General features: G+C 35.1%; 1 protein-coding gene across 1 annotated transcript in view; it reads left to right on the forward strand.

Annotated features, from left to right (window-relative positions):
* The first annotated feature begins 51 nt into the window (after positions 1-51).
* Positions 52-17,829, forward strand: part of Tmem168 (transmembrane protein 168) — a 39,735-nt gene continuing 21,957 nt past the window's right edge. Inside the window, exons 1-2 of the mRNA XM_010603659.2 lie at positions 52-101; positions 4,101-5,357. Of these exons, the coding sequence (XP_010601961.1) occupies positions 4,230-5,357 (1,128 nt within the window). The 5' untranslated portion in view covers positions 52-101; positions 4,101-4,229. The remainder of the gene's footprint in view (positions 102-4,100; positions 5,358-17,829) is intronic.

Genomic DNA, 17,829 nt, shown 5'->3' on the forward strand with positions numbered 1-17,829 from the left:
GGCACTCCCTTGAGCCTTAAGGGCTTTTCCGATTCAAGCGCCGCCCAGGGCCCCGCGAGGTCCTGGCCGCAAGCTCCGCCCGCCGGCATCCCGGGGCGGGGGTAAGGATATCAACCCTTGGAGCTGGTGAGGGTGGCGGGCCGCGGGTGTGGTATCTTTTACCTCACGGCTCCCGCTTCAACTGGGCGAGACGTGCCTGTCGCCTTCTCCGGTTGTTAAGCGGTGGGGAGCAAAGCCTGGCTCCTGCTCCGACCTCCCCACCTCCTACTAGGAGGCTGAATAGGAACTGCTGCTCGTCACCAAAGAATTTAATATTCGAAGTGCCATTCTCTGATGAGATGAGTCAAGTGCTATCCTGAATTTAGAGAACCGAAAGATTGACATTCCTCCACACTGGCTTCTCAGTCTGGTTCTTTTATGCTTTTGACACTTCTAGATGGAAAGTTTCCAAGTGAAAGGTGATACAAGTGATAGTGTCTTGAAGCCATTCCCCAGAAATAGGACAGGAAGAGAGAATTTACTAGTTTGGAGGAAAATGAGTGAATTAAGTGAAAAGCTGGAGTGAGGTCAGAAGAGAAACAATCCAAAAATTCATGGAATGTCCTTTCGCTGTATTATTACTTAACAGCAGTGGGATATTAGACATTATTTTCTTTGTGCTTTATTAAGTGTTCGATAACTGATTACCATTACTGTTATAGTTATTTCATTTTAGACTTTATTATTTCAACAAGTTGTTGAGTAACAGCTTGATGCCAGACCTACTAGACAGAGGGCATACATTATTGAAGTCAAACCGATGATGAATACTTTTTTTTATTATAGAAAAAGTATAAGAATCATATTGGGGGGTCACGGGTGATGGTCTTAAAATGATTTAAGCAAAGACCTGAAGAGTAAGGGTAAGCCAGGTGTAAGGACAAGTATGTACAGGAGGAGAGAAAGCAATGTTCTTAGGGAATAATATTTTTGCGGTGCAGCATTGAAATGTCAGTATGTCTGGAAAATAAAGTTTCAGAGAAAGAGTTATAATTGACTGTACGGGAGAGTTATTCTGGTCCAGTGTAAGAGTGCTTAATAAGGCCTTGTAAGGAGTTTAGACTTTGTTGCTAAAGCTTATGGGAAGCCTCTGGAGAGTTTGGTATAGCTAAGTGATTTGATACGTTTTGGTTTTAAATCGAGCACTTCTTTCAGGAGAGCTGGAGTGCATAAAGAGGGGCATTCAAGCATGAGATGATGGTGGGCAAAACTGGAATGGTGACAGGAATGAAAAGAAATATCTAAGATAGTTAGGAAGAATATAGATAGGACCTGTTGAGGGTTAAATGGGAGATAGTGAAGAAGAAAAGAGTAATATATGGGTTTGTTTGTCTTTGTGTTGGAAGGACTCAAACCAGGGCTACCACATATCTAGCCAAAGAAGTTTTATAAAATAATTAAATTGTAGTAGTGATTAATTAACTTTCCTATGTACTGATTGGCTTTCTGTGCTTTTTTTCCCCAAGATAAATTCTAAAGGTTTATCGCACCAAATGCCACAGAAGATGGATCAAAATAACATCTGAACAAATTTTAGGAAAAGTTTCCCATACATTGACATTGGTATCTATACAACTGATCAAAACTAGTCCCTATCAATTTTTTTAATAGAAAAAAAATCCCAGAACTGTGCTTTGTTTTTATCTGCATAGGTGTAATTTTCCTTTAAATTGTTGGTGCTGGCAGACCAAGGGGGTAGTACCATGAGACTTTTTTTTTTTTTTTTTTCTAATTCAGGCTATTTGTCTTTTGAAGAAGAATTTTGTAAATTAGCCATTTAAAAATAATTACTTGTATTGGTCCATATGAAGGTGGCTGCATATATTCTATGATATGGATGTGTTATATAATTGAAGATTTGGAAATAATTGAGATTACTCAAAGAAAGTGTGTAGTAAGAGAAGAGCCTAGGTTTGGGGTTGAGTAGTCAAAGGTTGAGTTAATGGAGTGCTTTTAAAGAGACACCCATGACTTAGGAAAGAAATCTAGAGACTTGATCTATGGAACTCAAAGGAAGAGGAAGTTTCAGATGAGTGTACTTATCAGTGTTAAAGGTTGTTTAAAGTATGCACAGGACACTGAGTTAAAAAAATTCCTCTGTATTTAGGAATCTATAGGTCATTTCAGAATTTGGTAGAACAGTTGTGTGGTAGGAACTATTCAGTATCTTGAAAAGTGAATGGATGAGAAATGATACTGGCACTCAAGAAGGGGGAAAGGTGATTGGACTTGGAAGAAGACATGGGGAGGAACAAGGACTGTTTTTGATTTTTGAGACTCTTTTTGTCCTTGTATTACTTTAAAAATAGGCTTATAGGTATTTAAGTGAAAGTTTGCAAAAGGAGGAGAGTGATATTCTGAAAGAGAAAGAGAGGGAGAGGTACATAGTATGGATGAATGATTTAGCCTTAAGAAAGGTACAGTCATCTTTCCATTTATACAGAGATGTAGTTAAAAGTAATTTTGTGGTATTGGGAACACAGGTGAGTTTCCGTCTGATGACTCTGATGGAGGCAAACTTGTGTTAAAAATGTTATGGGAAGTAGGTATCAGAAATGTTAGGAGAAGGAAGCGAGACTTGAATACAGAGAAAGATGTTGATCAGGGAAACATAGAAGGATGTCTCATGAATTTAGAGTGTAATGATTTTTCTCCAGTAGTGTTTATCTCAGCCTTTTGATGATGTGTATCTTAACCTATTTGGTGAGTGACTCTGGAACACACAAGATTTTCATATTAAAAAAAACCACCACAATTCAGGGTGTTCCAGATTTTTTAGTTTCTCACACTCAAAAAGATAAACCAAAATTACTACAGAGTAATTCTCATCAGTATTGTGTCTTATTTTAAGAAATGATTGAAAATGTAGTTGAAGGAAACTAGTTGTAATTCTTATTACTAAGTAGAATCACTAATAATGCTTGGAACCTCCCAGAGAAACTGAGGGTTTTTTTTCAGTAATATTCTTCTTCAACCAAATTGGTACTTAATAAGTTAATTCCAGGTTATCTCATGTACCTAATGAGTCTTTGTACTGCTGTTAAGAAACTATAAACTGATGATAAACTAGTGTTGTTTATTTTTTGTTTGTGCTGTGCTAGAGCACCTGTTAGGTAAGCACTCTACCATTCATTGAACTACATCCCCAGACCACAAACTACTCTTCGAATATTTGAATTCTGCTTCAATATTGTATGACCATAAGCCACTGCAAGGATAAAATTCTTTGGAAGCTGTATACTAGAAAATTTTGAGTAATTATCTAGTTAATGGTTGAAGCATTTTTTTTACCACTGTCACATTTTAGCTGCAATTTGTGGGGGCCTTTATATTTGAAATAATTTTTGGGTCTTCTAACAAATAATCTTTGTAATACCTTTAAAAAAATAGAATAGAAAAATACTTTCATTTACTTAACAGTGACTGTTGATCATCATTTCAGTTTTTAAAATTTTGACTTGCTACAGTTATATTTAGATTTGGAAAACAAGTTTTCATTATCAGAATAATTTAGAGGTAAAAGTTAAGGAGAATTTATAGCTATTTTTAGGGATTAACTTAAATTTCACTTCTAAGTAAGTTTATTAGTTAAGCAATTTAAAATCTTAGATTTTACAGCATTTTTAGAGCTACCTTGTATAAAGATGTAGAGGATTTAGGTGTGGGGTGTAAGGGTTGTTGCTAGAAGTAATGATGAAGTAGTTCATTCTGTTTAAGAGTTTAGTGATCTTCCTATGTGCCAAAACCATGGCTATAATCTAACCTCAGCGGAACACTGGAATAAGAATGGATTAATCAAACTTGTTTATCTCTGGAAGGATGATCCCATTGATGGTGATTTAGTCATGCAGTTTTAGTAAGATGAGTAGAAAGTACAACCATTTTCCTTTGAATAAACTATAGAATTTTTATGCTAGAAACAGTTACATTAAGATAAATGCAAATCAGATTTTAAATGATTTCAGAAGAACCTTTATTTTTCACTTAAATATTTTGTATTTTAAAAGACAGCATGAAATGTTAAGTAAAGTTAACACTGGATTTTTTTTTCTTCTTTTTAGATCACTGTAAACAAAATTTCTACCTGAGAAAATATTGGAATAGGAGTTACCTATACATTGGATTTGTTGGATGAAATACAAGAAGTTAATTTTTGTAACGTGAGGAGAAAGCCTGAATTGCTAGATTACATGTGTAAATCACTGCGATATTGCTTTAGTCATTGTCTCTATCTAGCAATGACAAGACTGGAAGAAGTAAATAGAGAAGTAAACATGCATTCTTCGGTGCGATACCTTGGCTATTTAGCCAGAATAAATTTACTGGTAGCTATTTGTTTAGGTCTTTATGTAAGATGGGAAAAAACAGCAAATTCCTTAATTTTGGTCATTTTTATTCTTGGTCTTTTTGTTCTTGGAATTGCCAGTATACTCTACTATTATTTTTCAATGGAAGCAGCAAGTTTAAGTCTCTCCAATCTTTGGTTTGGATTCTTGCTTGGCCTTCTATGTTTTCTTGATAATTCATCCTTTAAAAATGATGTGAAAGAAGAATCAACTAAATATTTGCTTCTCACTTCCATAGTATTAAGGATATTATGTGCATTAGTGGAGAGAATTTCTGGTTATGTCCGTCATCGACCCACTTTACTAACCACAGTAGAATTTCTGGAACTTGTTGGATTTGCCATTGCCAGCACAACTATGTTGGTAGAGAAGTCTCTGAGTGTCATTTTACTTGTTGTAGCCTTGGCAATGCTGATTATTGACCTGAGAATGAAGTCTTTCCTTGCTATTCCAAACTTGGTTATTTTTGCAGTATTGTTATTTTTTTCCTCATTGGAAACTCCGAAAAATCCAGTTGCTTTTGCATGTTTTTTTATTTGCCTAATAACTGATCCTTTCCTTGACATTTATTTTAGTGGACTTTCAGTAACAGAAAGATGGAAACCCTTTTTGTACCGTGGAAGAATTTGCAGAAGACTTTCCGTTGTTTTCAGTGGGCTGATTGAACTTACATTTTTTATTTTGTCAGCATTTAAACTTAGAGATACTCATCTCTGGTATTTTGTAATACCAGGCTTTTCCATTTTTGGAATTTTCTGGATGATTTGCCATATTATTTTTCTTTTAACTCTTTGGGGATTCCATACCAAATTAAATGACTGCCATAAAGTATATTTTGCCCACAGGGCAGATAACAATAGCCTTGATAGAATCATGGCATCCAAAGGTATGCGTCATTTTTGTTTAATTTCAGAGCAATTAGTTTTTTTTAGCCTTGTTGCAACAGCGATTTTGGGAGCAGTTTCCTGGCAGGTAAGCCTATCTTTTCAATTATTCAGTGTTTATAATATGTGATAAAATGCTAGCTTCTGGAGTTGAAATTATGATGGTAAGATCAAGTTCCTAGTTTCACAGAAGATTCTTTTTCAGTGTTTATTTAAATTTGTTCATGGAATTGAACCACTGAATTTATTTTGACAGGGTGATTTAGTTTGCTCTCTAGCAAAGAGTTACCAAAATGTTAGGAATACTCAGTATGTGACATGCTTTCCACTTCCTGGTTGCTCATTAGTGAAACAGTCATAAAATTCCTTAGAATTCTAGCATTTGAATTTTGAAGATTATATTTTAAGCCTTTTATTTTACCCAGAAGGAAACTAAAAGCCAGAGAAGATGCATATCCAGAGTCACTGGTACTAGACAGAGCCAGTTAACCTCTTTTCTCTAGTCCCTGGTCTCAACTATAGTACATTTCTGTTTTGTAGCCATTTCTCTGAGGATTTTATATAAAAGGGGATTAGATGTTTAATACTCTACCAGATTCTTATAGAGAGAATCTTCTATGAAATAAAACATGATACAGGTACACTGGCTATCTAAAGTATTTTCTGAATATGTCCCTGTGGACAGATATTCAAACTGTCCAGTTGGAGTTTGTATCTATAGTAATAAACAACTCGGTCTTCTTTTCTTGGATCATTATTAACTGTGCACTAATTGCCCTACACTATACTATATGCTGAAAATCTCAAGATGTTTCTGTCCTGAAACAAGGCCTAAGCATAGTCTATAATGGGAGAGGGAAGAGACTGGCACATAAACAAACAGCTGTGATTACAGTGTGACAAATGCTGTAATTTGAGGATGGGGTGCGGGTCATAATAGAATTTCAACTCTGCTTAGTACAGTTTTCTGCTTTGCAGCAGTTTGTTGTGGTGTGATTTATAGACATGATGTTAAAAGGAGGTATGCAAACTTGCCTGGGCATAGTGCTTTCTAGTCATTGTGGACTAGGGAAGGGAACCTGTATGAGAGTATACCAATGATGTAAGTATCTTGGCTGTTGCCTGAAGATATCTTTTTCACTTGGTTCTAGTTGCCAATGCTAGGGACTATCAGAAATTTGATGTCACAAACTCCAGCAAGAATTTTTCTGTCTCTTTTTCTCTGTTACCTCCTCTCTCAGCCTTGAATACTTTTTCTTTTCCGAGTCAGTCTCACTCATGCATTATACCTTTCCAAATGATACAAATCCTGTTAACTAAATACTTTCTTTGGCCAAATTCCTTTTTTTTTTTTTTTTTTTTTTTTTTTTTTTTTTTTTTTTTTTTTTGTATACCAGTGTTCCACTGGAAGTAAGCAGAAGCTTTCCAAGGAGTAGGTCAGAAAAGAATTTTAAGAGAATCAATTTCCAGATTCTCACCTTCCATTCTACTCTTTACTAAAGTTAAGGTGCTTGGGAATCTCCCTCAATTTATTTTTTAATTTTTTTCGTTGAGTTTATTGGTACTTTTTAGGTATACAGTACAGTTAAATTCATCATTGGAATCTTGTACCTTTACATGACAGACCTTGGTTCTCATTTTTTTCCCATACCCCTGCTCTCCATTGGCCCCCTCCAGCCTCCTCTATTTCCAAAGACTTTGTTTACGTATTTTCCTTTTCTCATATTTTTTCTTTTCCTTTATTTCCTTTCCCCTACCCTTCCCACTTCCCCTACACCTTTAGCCCTTTTTTTCCTAATTCACATCAGTTGTACAATTTGGATTTTATTTACTTTTAGTTTTTCACACCAGAGAAACAATTCAGTATTTGCACATGTGTGTCCTATTTATATCACTTAAGAGTATCGCCTCAATATGTATCCATTTTTCCCATGAACGATTCTAGTTTCTCATTCTTTATGGCTGAGTAGTACTCCATTTTATAGAAAAACCACATCTTTATCCATTTTTCAGTTGATGGTCAATTGGACTGTTTCCAAGTTTTAACTATTACAAAATGTGCTTCTGTAAACATGGGTGCACATATATCCCTGTGGTGTGATTCTTTTAATACTTCTGGAAAGATACCCAGCAGAGGGATGGTTGGGTTAAATCCTAGTTTTTTGAGGTACTCCATGTTGATTTCCATGGTGGTTGCACCAGTCTGCACTTCTACCAACAATGGAGAAGGGTTCCTTTCTCCCCACAACCCTGCCAACATTTGTTATTGTGTGATTTCTTGATAGCAGCCATTTTTTGTGGGGTGAGGTGGAATCTCAGTGTTTTCATCGGCATCTCTCAAATGACCAGTGATATTGAACATTTTTTTCATATTTTTATTTGCTGCTTTTACTTTGTCTGAGAAATGTCTGTTCATTTCAGATGCCCATTTTTGAATTGGGTCTTTAGATTTGGGGGGCACCTGATTTTTTTTATTTCTTTATATATTCTAGATAATAGTCCTTTGAGGAGCAGCTGGTAAAATTTTTTTTCCCACATTATATGTTGTCTCTTAGCTCTGTTGGTGGTTTCTCTTGCAGTGCAGAAGCTTTTTAATAAGGTGATATCCCAGCTCTTGATTCTTTGTGTTAGTTCCCATGCTACTGAGGATTTGTTCATAGTTTTTCCTATGCCATTGTCTTCAAGAGTCTGCCTAACTTATCTTCCAGCAAGTTTAGTTTAGTGTTTCTTTTTTAATATTTAGATATTTAGTTTAGTGCATCGTGAAAGATAAGGATCTAGTGTTAATCTTTGGCAGGTTAAAATCCAGTTTTCCCAACACCATTTATTAAAGGGGCTATTTTTCCTCCGCTGAGGATGGTTGGCTCCTTTGTCTAAGATGAGGTAGCTGAGTACATCTGGAGTTGTTTCTGTATCTTCCAATCTATTCCCCCATCCTTGGGTCTTTTTCTTTGCCAGTACCATCCTGTTTTTTTTTTTTTTAATCACAGTAGCTTTGTGGTATATTTTCAAGTTGGAGATTGTGATATCCCCTGTCATGTCTGTGTTGCCTAGAATTGCTTTTGCTATTCTAGGTCTTCTCTTTTTGTTTTGGGCCATTTAATATGATGTTGGCTGTTGGTTTTTCATAGATGGCATTTAATTACATTTATTGATATGCGTTCACTTATCATTGTGATGTCATTGTCCTGTTGTTGGCTCTTTTTAATTTTTCTTCATCTCCCTTTCGTTTCTTGCCTTGCCTAATTGATTTGATTTATTGGGCCTCATAGTGTTGTGACTTTCATTGTCTTTTTTAAGGTTATTGTTTAGAATTGTTTGGAGTGCTAGCTTGGTATTCATGAACTTTCTCAGGTATTCTCTGTCAGTATCTTATTTCCCCATCCATTTTAAAAGGGAGTTTTGAAGATACATCAATCTAGGTTGGAGTTTATTTTCTTTTAGGTTTGAAATATCTCACTCCAGGCTTCCCTTGACCTGAGGGTTTCTGTTGAGAAGTCTGCTGTGACTCTAATGGGCTTTCCTTTGCAAGTGATTTGTTTCTTTTCTCTAATTGCTTACAGTATCTTGTTCTTCTGTTGGGTTTCTGGGATCTTGACTATTATATGTCTAGGTGTAAATTTTTTTTTTTTTTTTTTTGATCATGGCTTGTTGGAGTCCTATATGACTCACTTATCTGTATGTGAAATTCTTTCACTTTGGGAAGTTTTCTGTCATTAATTCTGTGAACTTTTTTTTAAGTCAGTTGTACTTTCTCCTGCTACTTCATAGATTTCTATCAGTCTTATTCTTCTTTGCATCATCTAGGAGTTGTTGGACTGATCTCTCATGTCCCTTGCTGCTTTTAGGAGGTCTCTTTTTTCATGGTCATTGACTACAGTGCTATTTTCTATATCTGAAATTTTATCTTCACATTCATTCTGCTGTGAATGTTTTTTATAGCATTTTAAATCTCCTGGATATCTGTTTGAATCTGTTTTATAGATTGTGTTTCTTTCCTTTGATGGGCATTCATGGTTTCCATTTCTTTCCTTTGTTGGGCATTCATGGCTTCTATCATGGTCCTGAACTCATCTATTTTTTTGTCTGTTTCTGTTCTAGAGTCTCTAATCATGTCTTTTGTTGTGCTTACCATCTCTGTAGTTATCTGGGAAATTATTTCTGTTTGGAATTTTTTCTAGAACCTGATTGATCTATTTTGCTACTTCCTGTGCTATGAGTTCAGGGTGTCCTGGTAGTTGATTGTCAGACTTTCCCACCTCTTTTCCCCTAGAATTTGCAGTTGGTGAACTGGAAGTCTGTATTTGTGCCTTGCTTAAGAGTTTTCTCTCTCTGTCTCTCTCTCTCTCTTTTTTTTTGTGCTGTTCTTGGTTTAATTTCTGGGTTCATACTTTGATCTTCCAGATATAACTGGTCTTTAGGTTTTTGAGTCTCTAATAACTGAGGCAGTCTCATTTTCATTATACCAGGATGGACAACTGATTAGATCAATCATGACACCTTAGCCCAAGTGATACAATCAGCAATATAATAGCATCAAGCACAGCTTAGAAATTGACAGCTTTTGCTAGTTATAAATCTATCACGTGGAACTATGTGAATTAAATCAAAATTGAGGACCAGCCTAAAATATGTTTATAGTGAATAAGCTCTTCAGTATAGCAACTTTACCCTTCAGGATGGGGACTTAGAAGGAGTTGGGAGGAGAGAAATAGGTAGAAGGATAAGAGAAGGTTTCAAGTGAAGCCAGTGGACACAGGATGATCATGCAAACCCAAGGAAACTGTTGAAGACAAGAGGGAAAGACAGTTCAAGAACAAAGACAAGAATAGAACAACTTAACAGTAATAGAGAATTGTACTCACTTTCCTTTGAAATTAATAATAAGTGAGAAAGAAAAAGAGAAGAAAAGAAAAAGAAAGAAATCTAAATTATGGCAGGAACAGGAACAAAAAGGTAGATGAACAATGTGGGGGGTAAGAGACCCAGTGGGAAAAAGAAAGAAAAAAGGAAGAATTTGAAGAATGGAAAAAAATAAAGTTTTAAAAATAAAAATTAAAAATAAGAGGAAAAGAAAGAAAATAAAATTTGAAGGGCCTTTTTCAGGATATGTCTCTGTTGTCACAATACAATGTGGACATCAATGAGCAGACCTAAATCATTTAATCTCAGCTAGCCAATGGCAGACCTCTGAGATTCAGGCTGAATTCTGGCTGCAAGGTCCAGGTTGAGCTCCCTGACCTCCTGTGTGGTTTAACTTTGCAAGGTTTTACAGCAGGTTCCAGCTTCCCTAAAGATAGTCCAAGTTCTGATGGAAGGTGCTGTTCCCTTCAACTTACCAACTACCAAGGTCTGGTGTGCCTTTATTGCAGTTATTCACTTCTGTTCTATCTTCCGGAGCTCAGTAAAATGGCCTTTATGACCACCTGTGCCTCTGAAGTGTGGATCCAGGTCCGGCACAACCAGGAGGCCCGAGAGCACGCTGGGTTAATGCTGCAGAGGTGCCCATGAGGCTAGGCAGTCCTCACTGTTCTGCTCTGATGAAGGTCCAGGGTGCTGGAGGGTGGGGGAGCAAGCAGCTAGCTCCCTGCACAACTGGGCAGTCCACAGCTGGGCATTCCTCACCGGTCTGCTCTGATGAAGGCCTAGGGCACTGGAGGGTGGGGGAGCAGCTAGCTTCCTGTGCAGTTGGACAGTCCTCACTGGTCTGCTGTTCCTCAATTTTGATAGGCAGTGGTATCTCATTGTAGTTTTACTTTTCCATGTCACTAATGACTAGTTTTGAACATCTTTTAATGTATATATTAGTCATTTACATATCTTGTTTTTGTGTCTTTTAAATCATTTTAAAATTGGAGTATTTGTCTTGAGGTTTAAGGGTTCTTTATGTGTGTTCTGGATACAAGTTCTTTATCAGATAAATGATTTTAAAAAATGTTTTCTCCCCGTCTGGCTTAGCTTTTTAATTTCTGAGAATACTTTTTGAAGACTAAACCTTTTTAATTTTTTAAAGTCCAAGTTATCAACTCTTATGGACTGTGCTTTTGATATCCTATCCAAGAAATCTTTGCTCAACCCTGTCAAATATTTTTCTCCTGTATTTTCTCCAGAAGTGTTCTTTTAATTTTTACAATTAGGCATATGATCCATTTTGAGCTTTTTTATGATGAGTGAAGGATGCTAATTTTTTGTGTGTCTATATCTAATTGTTTCAGCCCCATTTATTGAATTGCTTTAATATCTTTGTCCAAAATCAAATATAAATGTAAAACTTTATTCATGAGTGCTTTTGTTATATGTATATCTTTCATTTTTTGTATGGGGAGTCAAACTCAGGACCTTGCACTTGTGAGGCAGGCAGCGGCACCACTGAGCTAAATCCCCGGCCCTTTGTATGTCTATCTTTAAGTCAGTAACATGCAGTCTCCTAAGATATTTTCTGATTTCTTTCAAAATTTCTTCTTTGACCCATGGTTTATTTATAATTCTGTCATATGGTATCCTAATACAATATTTGGTAATTTCCCATATTTATTTAATTCCATATTATTGAAGTACATAATATGCATATTTTTAGTTTTCTAAATTAAGACTTGTTTTATGGACTGGCATGTGTTTTATTCCATCTTCATTTGAAAAGAATGTTTTTGAGCAGAATATATTATAAATTCAGTTATGTCAAGTTGGTTGATATTTGTATCTGTATCTTTCTAGTTCTATCAATGCTGAGGAGCAGTATTAAAATCTCCCTTATAATTGCTAAATTGTCTGTTTCCTCTGTCATACATCTTTTTATTTTCTCTGTATATTTGAAGTCCTGTTACTACAGATAAGAACAGGTCTTCATTATAACTTCTTAATAACTGATTCATTAAGTGGTAGAGTTTAGTAGTTTCAACAGGGGCCATATTGCCTACAAAGCTTAAAATATTAACTATTTAGTACTTCACAGAAAAAGTTTAGCAGCCTTTGTTCTTTTTTTGTACTGGGGATCGAACTCGGGTCCTTGGGCTGTGAGGCAACAGCCTTTGTTCTTAACCAGTGCTTCTCATGTATGCATTAAAGATGTGAAGGAGCTTAATAAAATTCTGAATATTGGAATTCAGTAATTTTGAGAAAGAGCTTTAGACTGCATTTCTAAAGATCTTCAAGGTAATGCAGAATCTTCTGGTCAGCAGTGCACTTGTTGAGTGACTTATTAATTTATCTGTTTAAGACTAATGTGAATCTGAGTTGTGTCTGCATTCCCCAATTAGTTTCTAGGTGGTAACTGCTGTCTGAGGGTTGGCATTTGTGCCTTGCAAGCATTATGATTTTTAAACTTAATTTAAATTTAACTAAACTATTGTAGAAAGATTTCCCAAACTCTACTGTGCTCTGTTTTGTGAGATGTTAATGAACATATTCAAAGAAGAAAAAAGCATTCAGATACACAGAAAGAGAAACATTTTTACATTTACTTGACCATGAAATTTTTGCCTCTACCCTTCATTATTCCCATACCCATCTCTCCATCCACACAATTTTTAATCTGTATGTGTGACCTCAAACTTTTGGCAAAGATCTAGTGTGGTCTTTATATGAAACATAATTCAGAAAACATCTGTTGCATTTCCACAAGTTCTAATCCTTTTGAATGATGGAGTCAGAAAATTATATACTGAAACACAGGTTATTAAGAGCTGTGTGAGGACAAGACCATTTTAATGAAATAACATTCGTTAATCTAAATTATAAGAGCTCTGTCAAATTCGTTAAGTTGGATTTAACTGATTTTTAAATTGAATTGTTATGTAATATTTTAAATGATGTTGATACTGATTAACTTTTAAAGAATATATTTATGCTCATTTGTTACATTTCTATAAGAGTAATAGTAAAATGCTAAAGTGTTTTTTTTTTCTCACTATCTCATTAACATATACTTCAGTGGAATTCCAAGGGAGAAAATGTTCCAGTAATCCATTAGATGAAGCAGACCAGATGTGGCAAGAAAAATGAATCAGAAGTCTTTAGAGTAGATCAGTTTGTCAGCCATCGGCAGAAATGATGAAATGGTAGTCCAGTTCATCACTTATTTTTCTTTTATGAATCCTTTGATGTCATCATAGCTGATGGTAGTCCAATTCATGAGTTATTTTTCTTTTATGAATCTTTTGATGTCATAGCTAAGAAATCTTTGCCTAACTCCATATGAATAGCTTTGTCTTCTGTCAGTTTTACTGTCCGGAATGACTGTGTTTCCTTCTAAGTCATTTACATTAGAAAAGCTGGAATTTTACTATTAACTTCTGTTGTGTTGTTCATAATCTCATCCCAACTTTAAAATGTGACATTACATCTGTTGTTTCCTACAGTTTTTATTGTTCATTGAATGTGCTATTTGCTTTCCTTTTTTAAACTTTTAGATAAGACAATGAGAAAGATACAGTATATATAGCATTTGCTGCTAATTTTGTTAATTAGCTATAGACTTTTATGATGACTGGTTAATTCACAGAAGGATAAAGGGGGGAAATATCCAGATACCTAAGGAAACCTGCCTTGTGCTGCTCTTTTATATTTAGAAATTATTCCTGAAATCTTTTATATGGGATTTTTATATGCCTTCTTGCTAGTCATCGTCATTTGCAGATTCATTGGGATTTGATGCAGCTTTATGTAGGAACCCTTTTGACCCAAAGGAGAAAACCATAATCACAGTTGCTATCTTTTTAGGGGAACGAGTGGCAATCAGCAGTGTAACAGGTACCTTAATATCAGCCTCACATCTGAGAAAGGGATGAAATCCACAGAAGCAGCACAGGTTTATTTCTTACAAGATGGCAGGATCAGCCATATCATTTCACTTAGTATAGAGAGTAGAAAGTTTTCAAATGTCCTGCTAAACTAGAAGCTCATTTAAAAATTTTTCTTTTGTTTCATGTTTCTTCTTATAGACGTGAGCCATTTTTATCTAGATGAGAAGCTAACTCTTCTTGCTAACTCTTTTAACTACAATTTTGTTTTATATTTGCTAGATGTTATGAAATAGGATGTCTTAATACATTCTGCATTGCTATAACAACACTACAATTGGGTAATTTCTAAATAAATGAAATTTATCACAGTTATGGAGGCTAGGAAGTCTAATATCAAGGTTCTGACATTTGATGAGGTCCTTTTTACTATAAAATCTCATGGCAGAAGGAGAGAAGGGAAGAGAAGTGAGTATAAGAGATCCACCTCATATTCTTAAGCCTTTTTATAATCATCGTTAATCCAATCATGCGGGAGACCCCTCGTGAACCAACACCTCCCATTAGGTCTTACCTCTTAACACAGTTACACTGAGGGTAGAGTTCCCACACACGCTTTTGAGTGGGCACATCCAAACTGTTGTACAAAAGTAAATGCCATTTTCCCTCCTAAAACATCATTAACAATGGTCTAAATATTGTTTTCTTCATAAAATATGTGATAACAGTTCTTAAAGGGTACATTTTGAGAAATGGCTTATAAGGAAGTTTCTTGTTGTGCAAGCAAGGTAAAATACAAACCAAGATTGTATAAGTCAGTAACTGGATGGGGCCTCTTGAAGCAGTTGAGAAACACAGTAAATATGAGGTGTGTAAAACTGCTATTGGCTTAACATAGCATACTGTTTCACAGAAAAGCTTAAAAAGTAGAAAGAGTACATTAAAATGATGATAATAATGATAAAAGCATAGCATAGTACATAAACCAATAACATTTCATAATTGTATTGCTGTCCTTCAATTTTTAATATTAGTATATGTTTGAAATACCTAATAATTACATTCATCTGAGGAAATTAGTACTCTGCATATTGCATTTTTTGTTTTTTGTTCTTGTTTGTTTTTTTGAGGGTCTTACTGTGTAGTTCAGTCTGTCCTTGAATTCACTATGTAACCTGGGCTAACCTCAAACTCATTACAGTCTTCTTGCCTCAGCCTCCCAGTGCTGGGTTTACAAGTGTACACCACCATGCCTGGCCACACATTACATATTAAATCATTTTTACTCCTCCTCCTACTTCCTACCCTTTCATCTCTACCTTCACCAAATCCCCTTCCCATCTCTACAAAATCTACCTCCCTTTTGCTCACCTCTTCGATTTTTCTCTTTATATTTTGTATTTCTCTCTGAAAAGAAACCATGAAATGTTTAACTTGTGTCTTATTTATTTCACTGAGCATTACGGCTCAAGATCTATCCAATTTCCTAATTTAGCCTTCTTCATCACTAAGTAGTAACCCATTGTGTATATATACCACATTTTATCAGTTCATCTGTTGGGCATATAGACCACTTCTATAATTTAGCTATTGTGAGTTGTGCTGCTAAACATGTATATGCGTTTGTCACTGAAATATGATTTTAACTCTTTTTGGGAAGGTATCAGAGGAGGTATAGTAGAGTCAAATGGAATTTGTATCTTTAGTATTCTGAGGACTCTCCATACTGATTTCTACAGGGGTTGTACTAGTTTACATTCTTGCCAGCAATATAGAAAGGTTCCTTTTTCCTCACAACCTTGCCAGCATTTGTTTTTTGAGTCCTTGATGATAGCCATTTTCAGTGAAATAAGATGGAATCTCAGTGTTGTTTCGATTTGCATTTCTTTAATGGCCAAAGATGCTGAACGTTTTTTTCATGTACTTATTAGTCATTTATATTTCTTTTGAGAAGTGTCTATTCATTGTCATTTCCCAATTTTTGATTGGTCTTTTATCTTGGAAAGTCCAATTTTATTTATTTATTTATTTTTATTGAGTTTATTGGTACATTCTAGGTATACAGTACAGTTACATTCATCGTTGGGATCTTGTACCTTTACATAATAGGTCTTGATTCTCATTTTTTCCCCTTGTCCCTGCCCTCCCTTCACCCCTTTCTCCCCTCCCCATTTACAAACACTTTATTTCCATTTTTTCATTTTCTCATATTTTTTTCTTTTCCCTTATTCCCTTTCCCCTACCCTTCCCACTTTCCCTATACCTTTAACCCTTTTCTTCCTATTTCACATTGCAATTATTTTTTAGTTCTTTATGTATTCTGGTTATAAGTCCTCTGTCTGAGGAATTCTGTAGGTTGTCTCTTAGCTCTGTTGGTTGTTTTCTTTGCTGTGCAGAATACTTTTTGGACTGGCAACACAGTAGATCTGTACTAGCATCACCAGAGTGCAGTGTGCTATAGGATTACTAGGCAATAGGCATTTTTCAGCTCCACTATAATCTTAAGGGATCATCTTATTGGTAACTTGTTCATGTATGTGAATGTGGTCCATCATTGACTGAATCATGCCTGAGTATATTTATTCTTCTTCTGGTTTCCCAGCATTTAAAATTGAATTGAAACATTTTTAATGACTATAAATTATCAGGGTTTCTTCCCATTTAATATGATGTACCATATATATATATATATATATATATATATATAATTTGTGTGTGTATCAGTTTACTGAATTCTCATAATACTTTGAGACAGCTACCAATACTGTTCTCATTTATAGATGAAAAAATATGAAACATGCTCTTCACAGGCAATCTACCTTCATAGCCTTCACTCATAATCACTTATTTTCAAATACTTTGAGTTAGAGATGAGCATATAGATTATTTAATCTAATCTGTTTATTTTGTAAATAAAGAGTTAGTGGACTGCCTTAGTTGAATTCCCATATCACTGTGGTTGCAACCTAAAAATTTTTTTTTATTTTTATATCTTTTGAGGTTAATCTAAGGATAGATGCTTTTACTAGGACCTTCACAGCTGTAGACCAACATCTTCTAAACAGCAATTTGTAGTTTAGATTTCTATTCTTTTGCTCTTCCTGATCTCATTTTAATTTCAAAATGCTTCTTTGCAAATTAAAGCTGCCACTTATTGGAGGATATATCCCCCCATGTGTCTTTGTTTCTTTCTCTCTTTTTCTTTCTGAGTGTATATGTGTATGTACTGGGGATAGAAACAGGGCTTCACATGTGCTAGGCAAGCACCATACCACTAAGCTGTATAACCTAGCTCCATTTTATGCATTTCCAATCCATAGAATAATCTCACAAAATGAATTTTGCCCCTTTCATAGATTCAGGAAATCAAGACTAAAGGTTAATTAACTTGTTCATATGTACACCGAAGGTAAATGTCTAAAGTAGAATCAAATCATTCTAACTCCTAAGTTTTAAGTCATTTGCACAATACTATGAAGTCACTCAACTTTAAAAGTGTCAGGTTCCTTGGAAAATGATATTGAATTTGTTAAACTAAAGTTTTTAAAGTTTTCTTTGGTTTCTTAAATAAAGTTTCTCATATTGAAGAGCATGTATATATTGTTTTATAACATTTAAATATTCTGTTTCCTAATTGGACTTTGCTTTAGATTTCTGCATGTTTTCTAACTGGCTTATGTAAGATGAATGATAGAAAAAAATTGTAAACATACAACAAGGATTATGTTTCTTATTTAAATGCTAGATTTTATAAATGAAAATTTGACATTGTTATCTCTATGTTGCGTAGGGAAATTGGTTTCTGAATACTTTTACGATCTG

Source organism: Fukomys damarensis, unplaced genomic scaffold (assembly GCF_012274545.1).
Source record: "Fukomys damarensis isolate Sample0158 unplaced genomic scaffold, DMR_v1.0_HiC HiC_scaffold_4, whole genome shotgun sequence".
In the NCBI taxonomy this organism is placed as follows: Eukaryota; Metazoa; Chordata; class Mammalia; order Rodentia; family Bathyergidae; genus Fukomys; species Fukomys damarensis.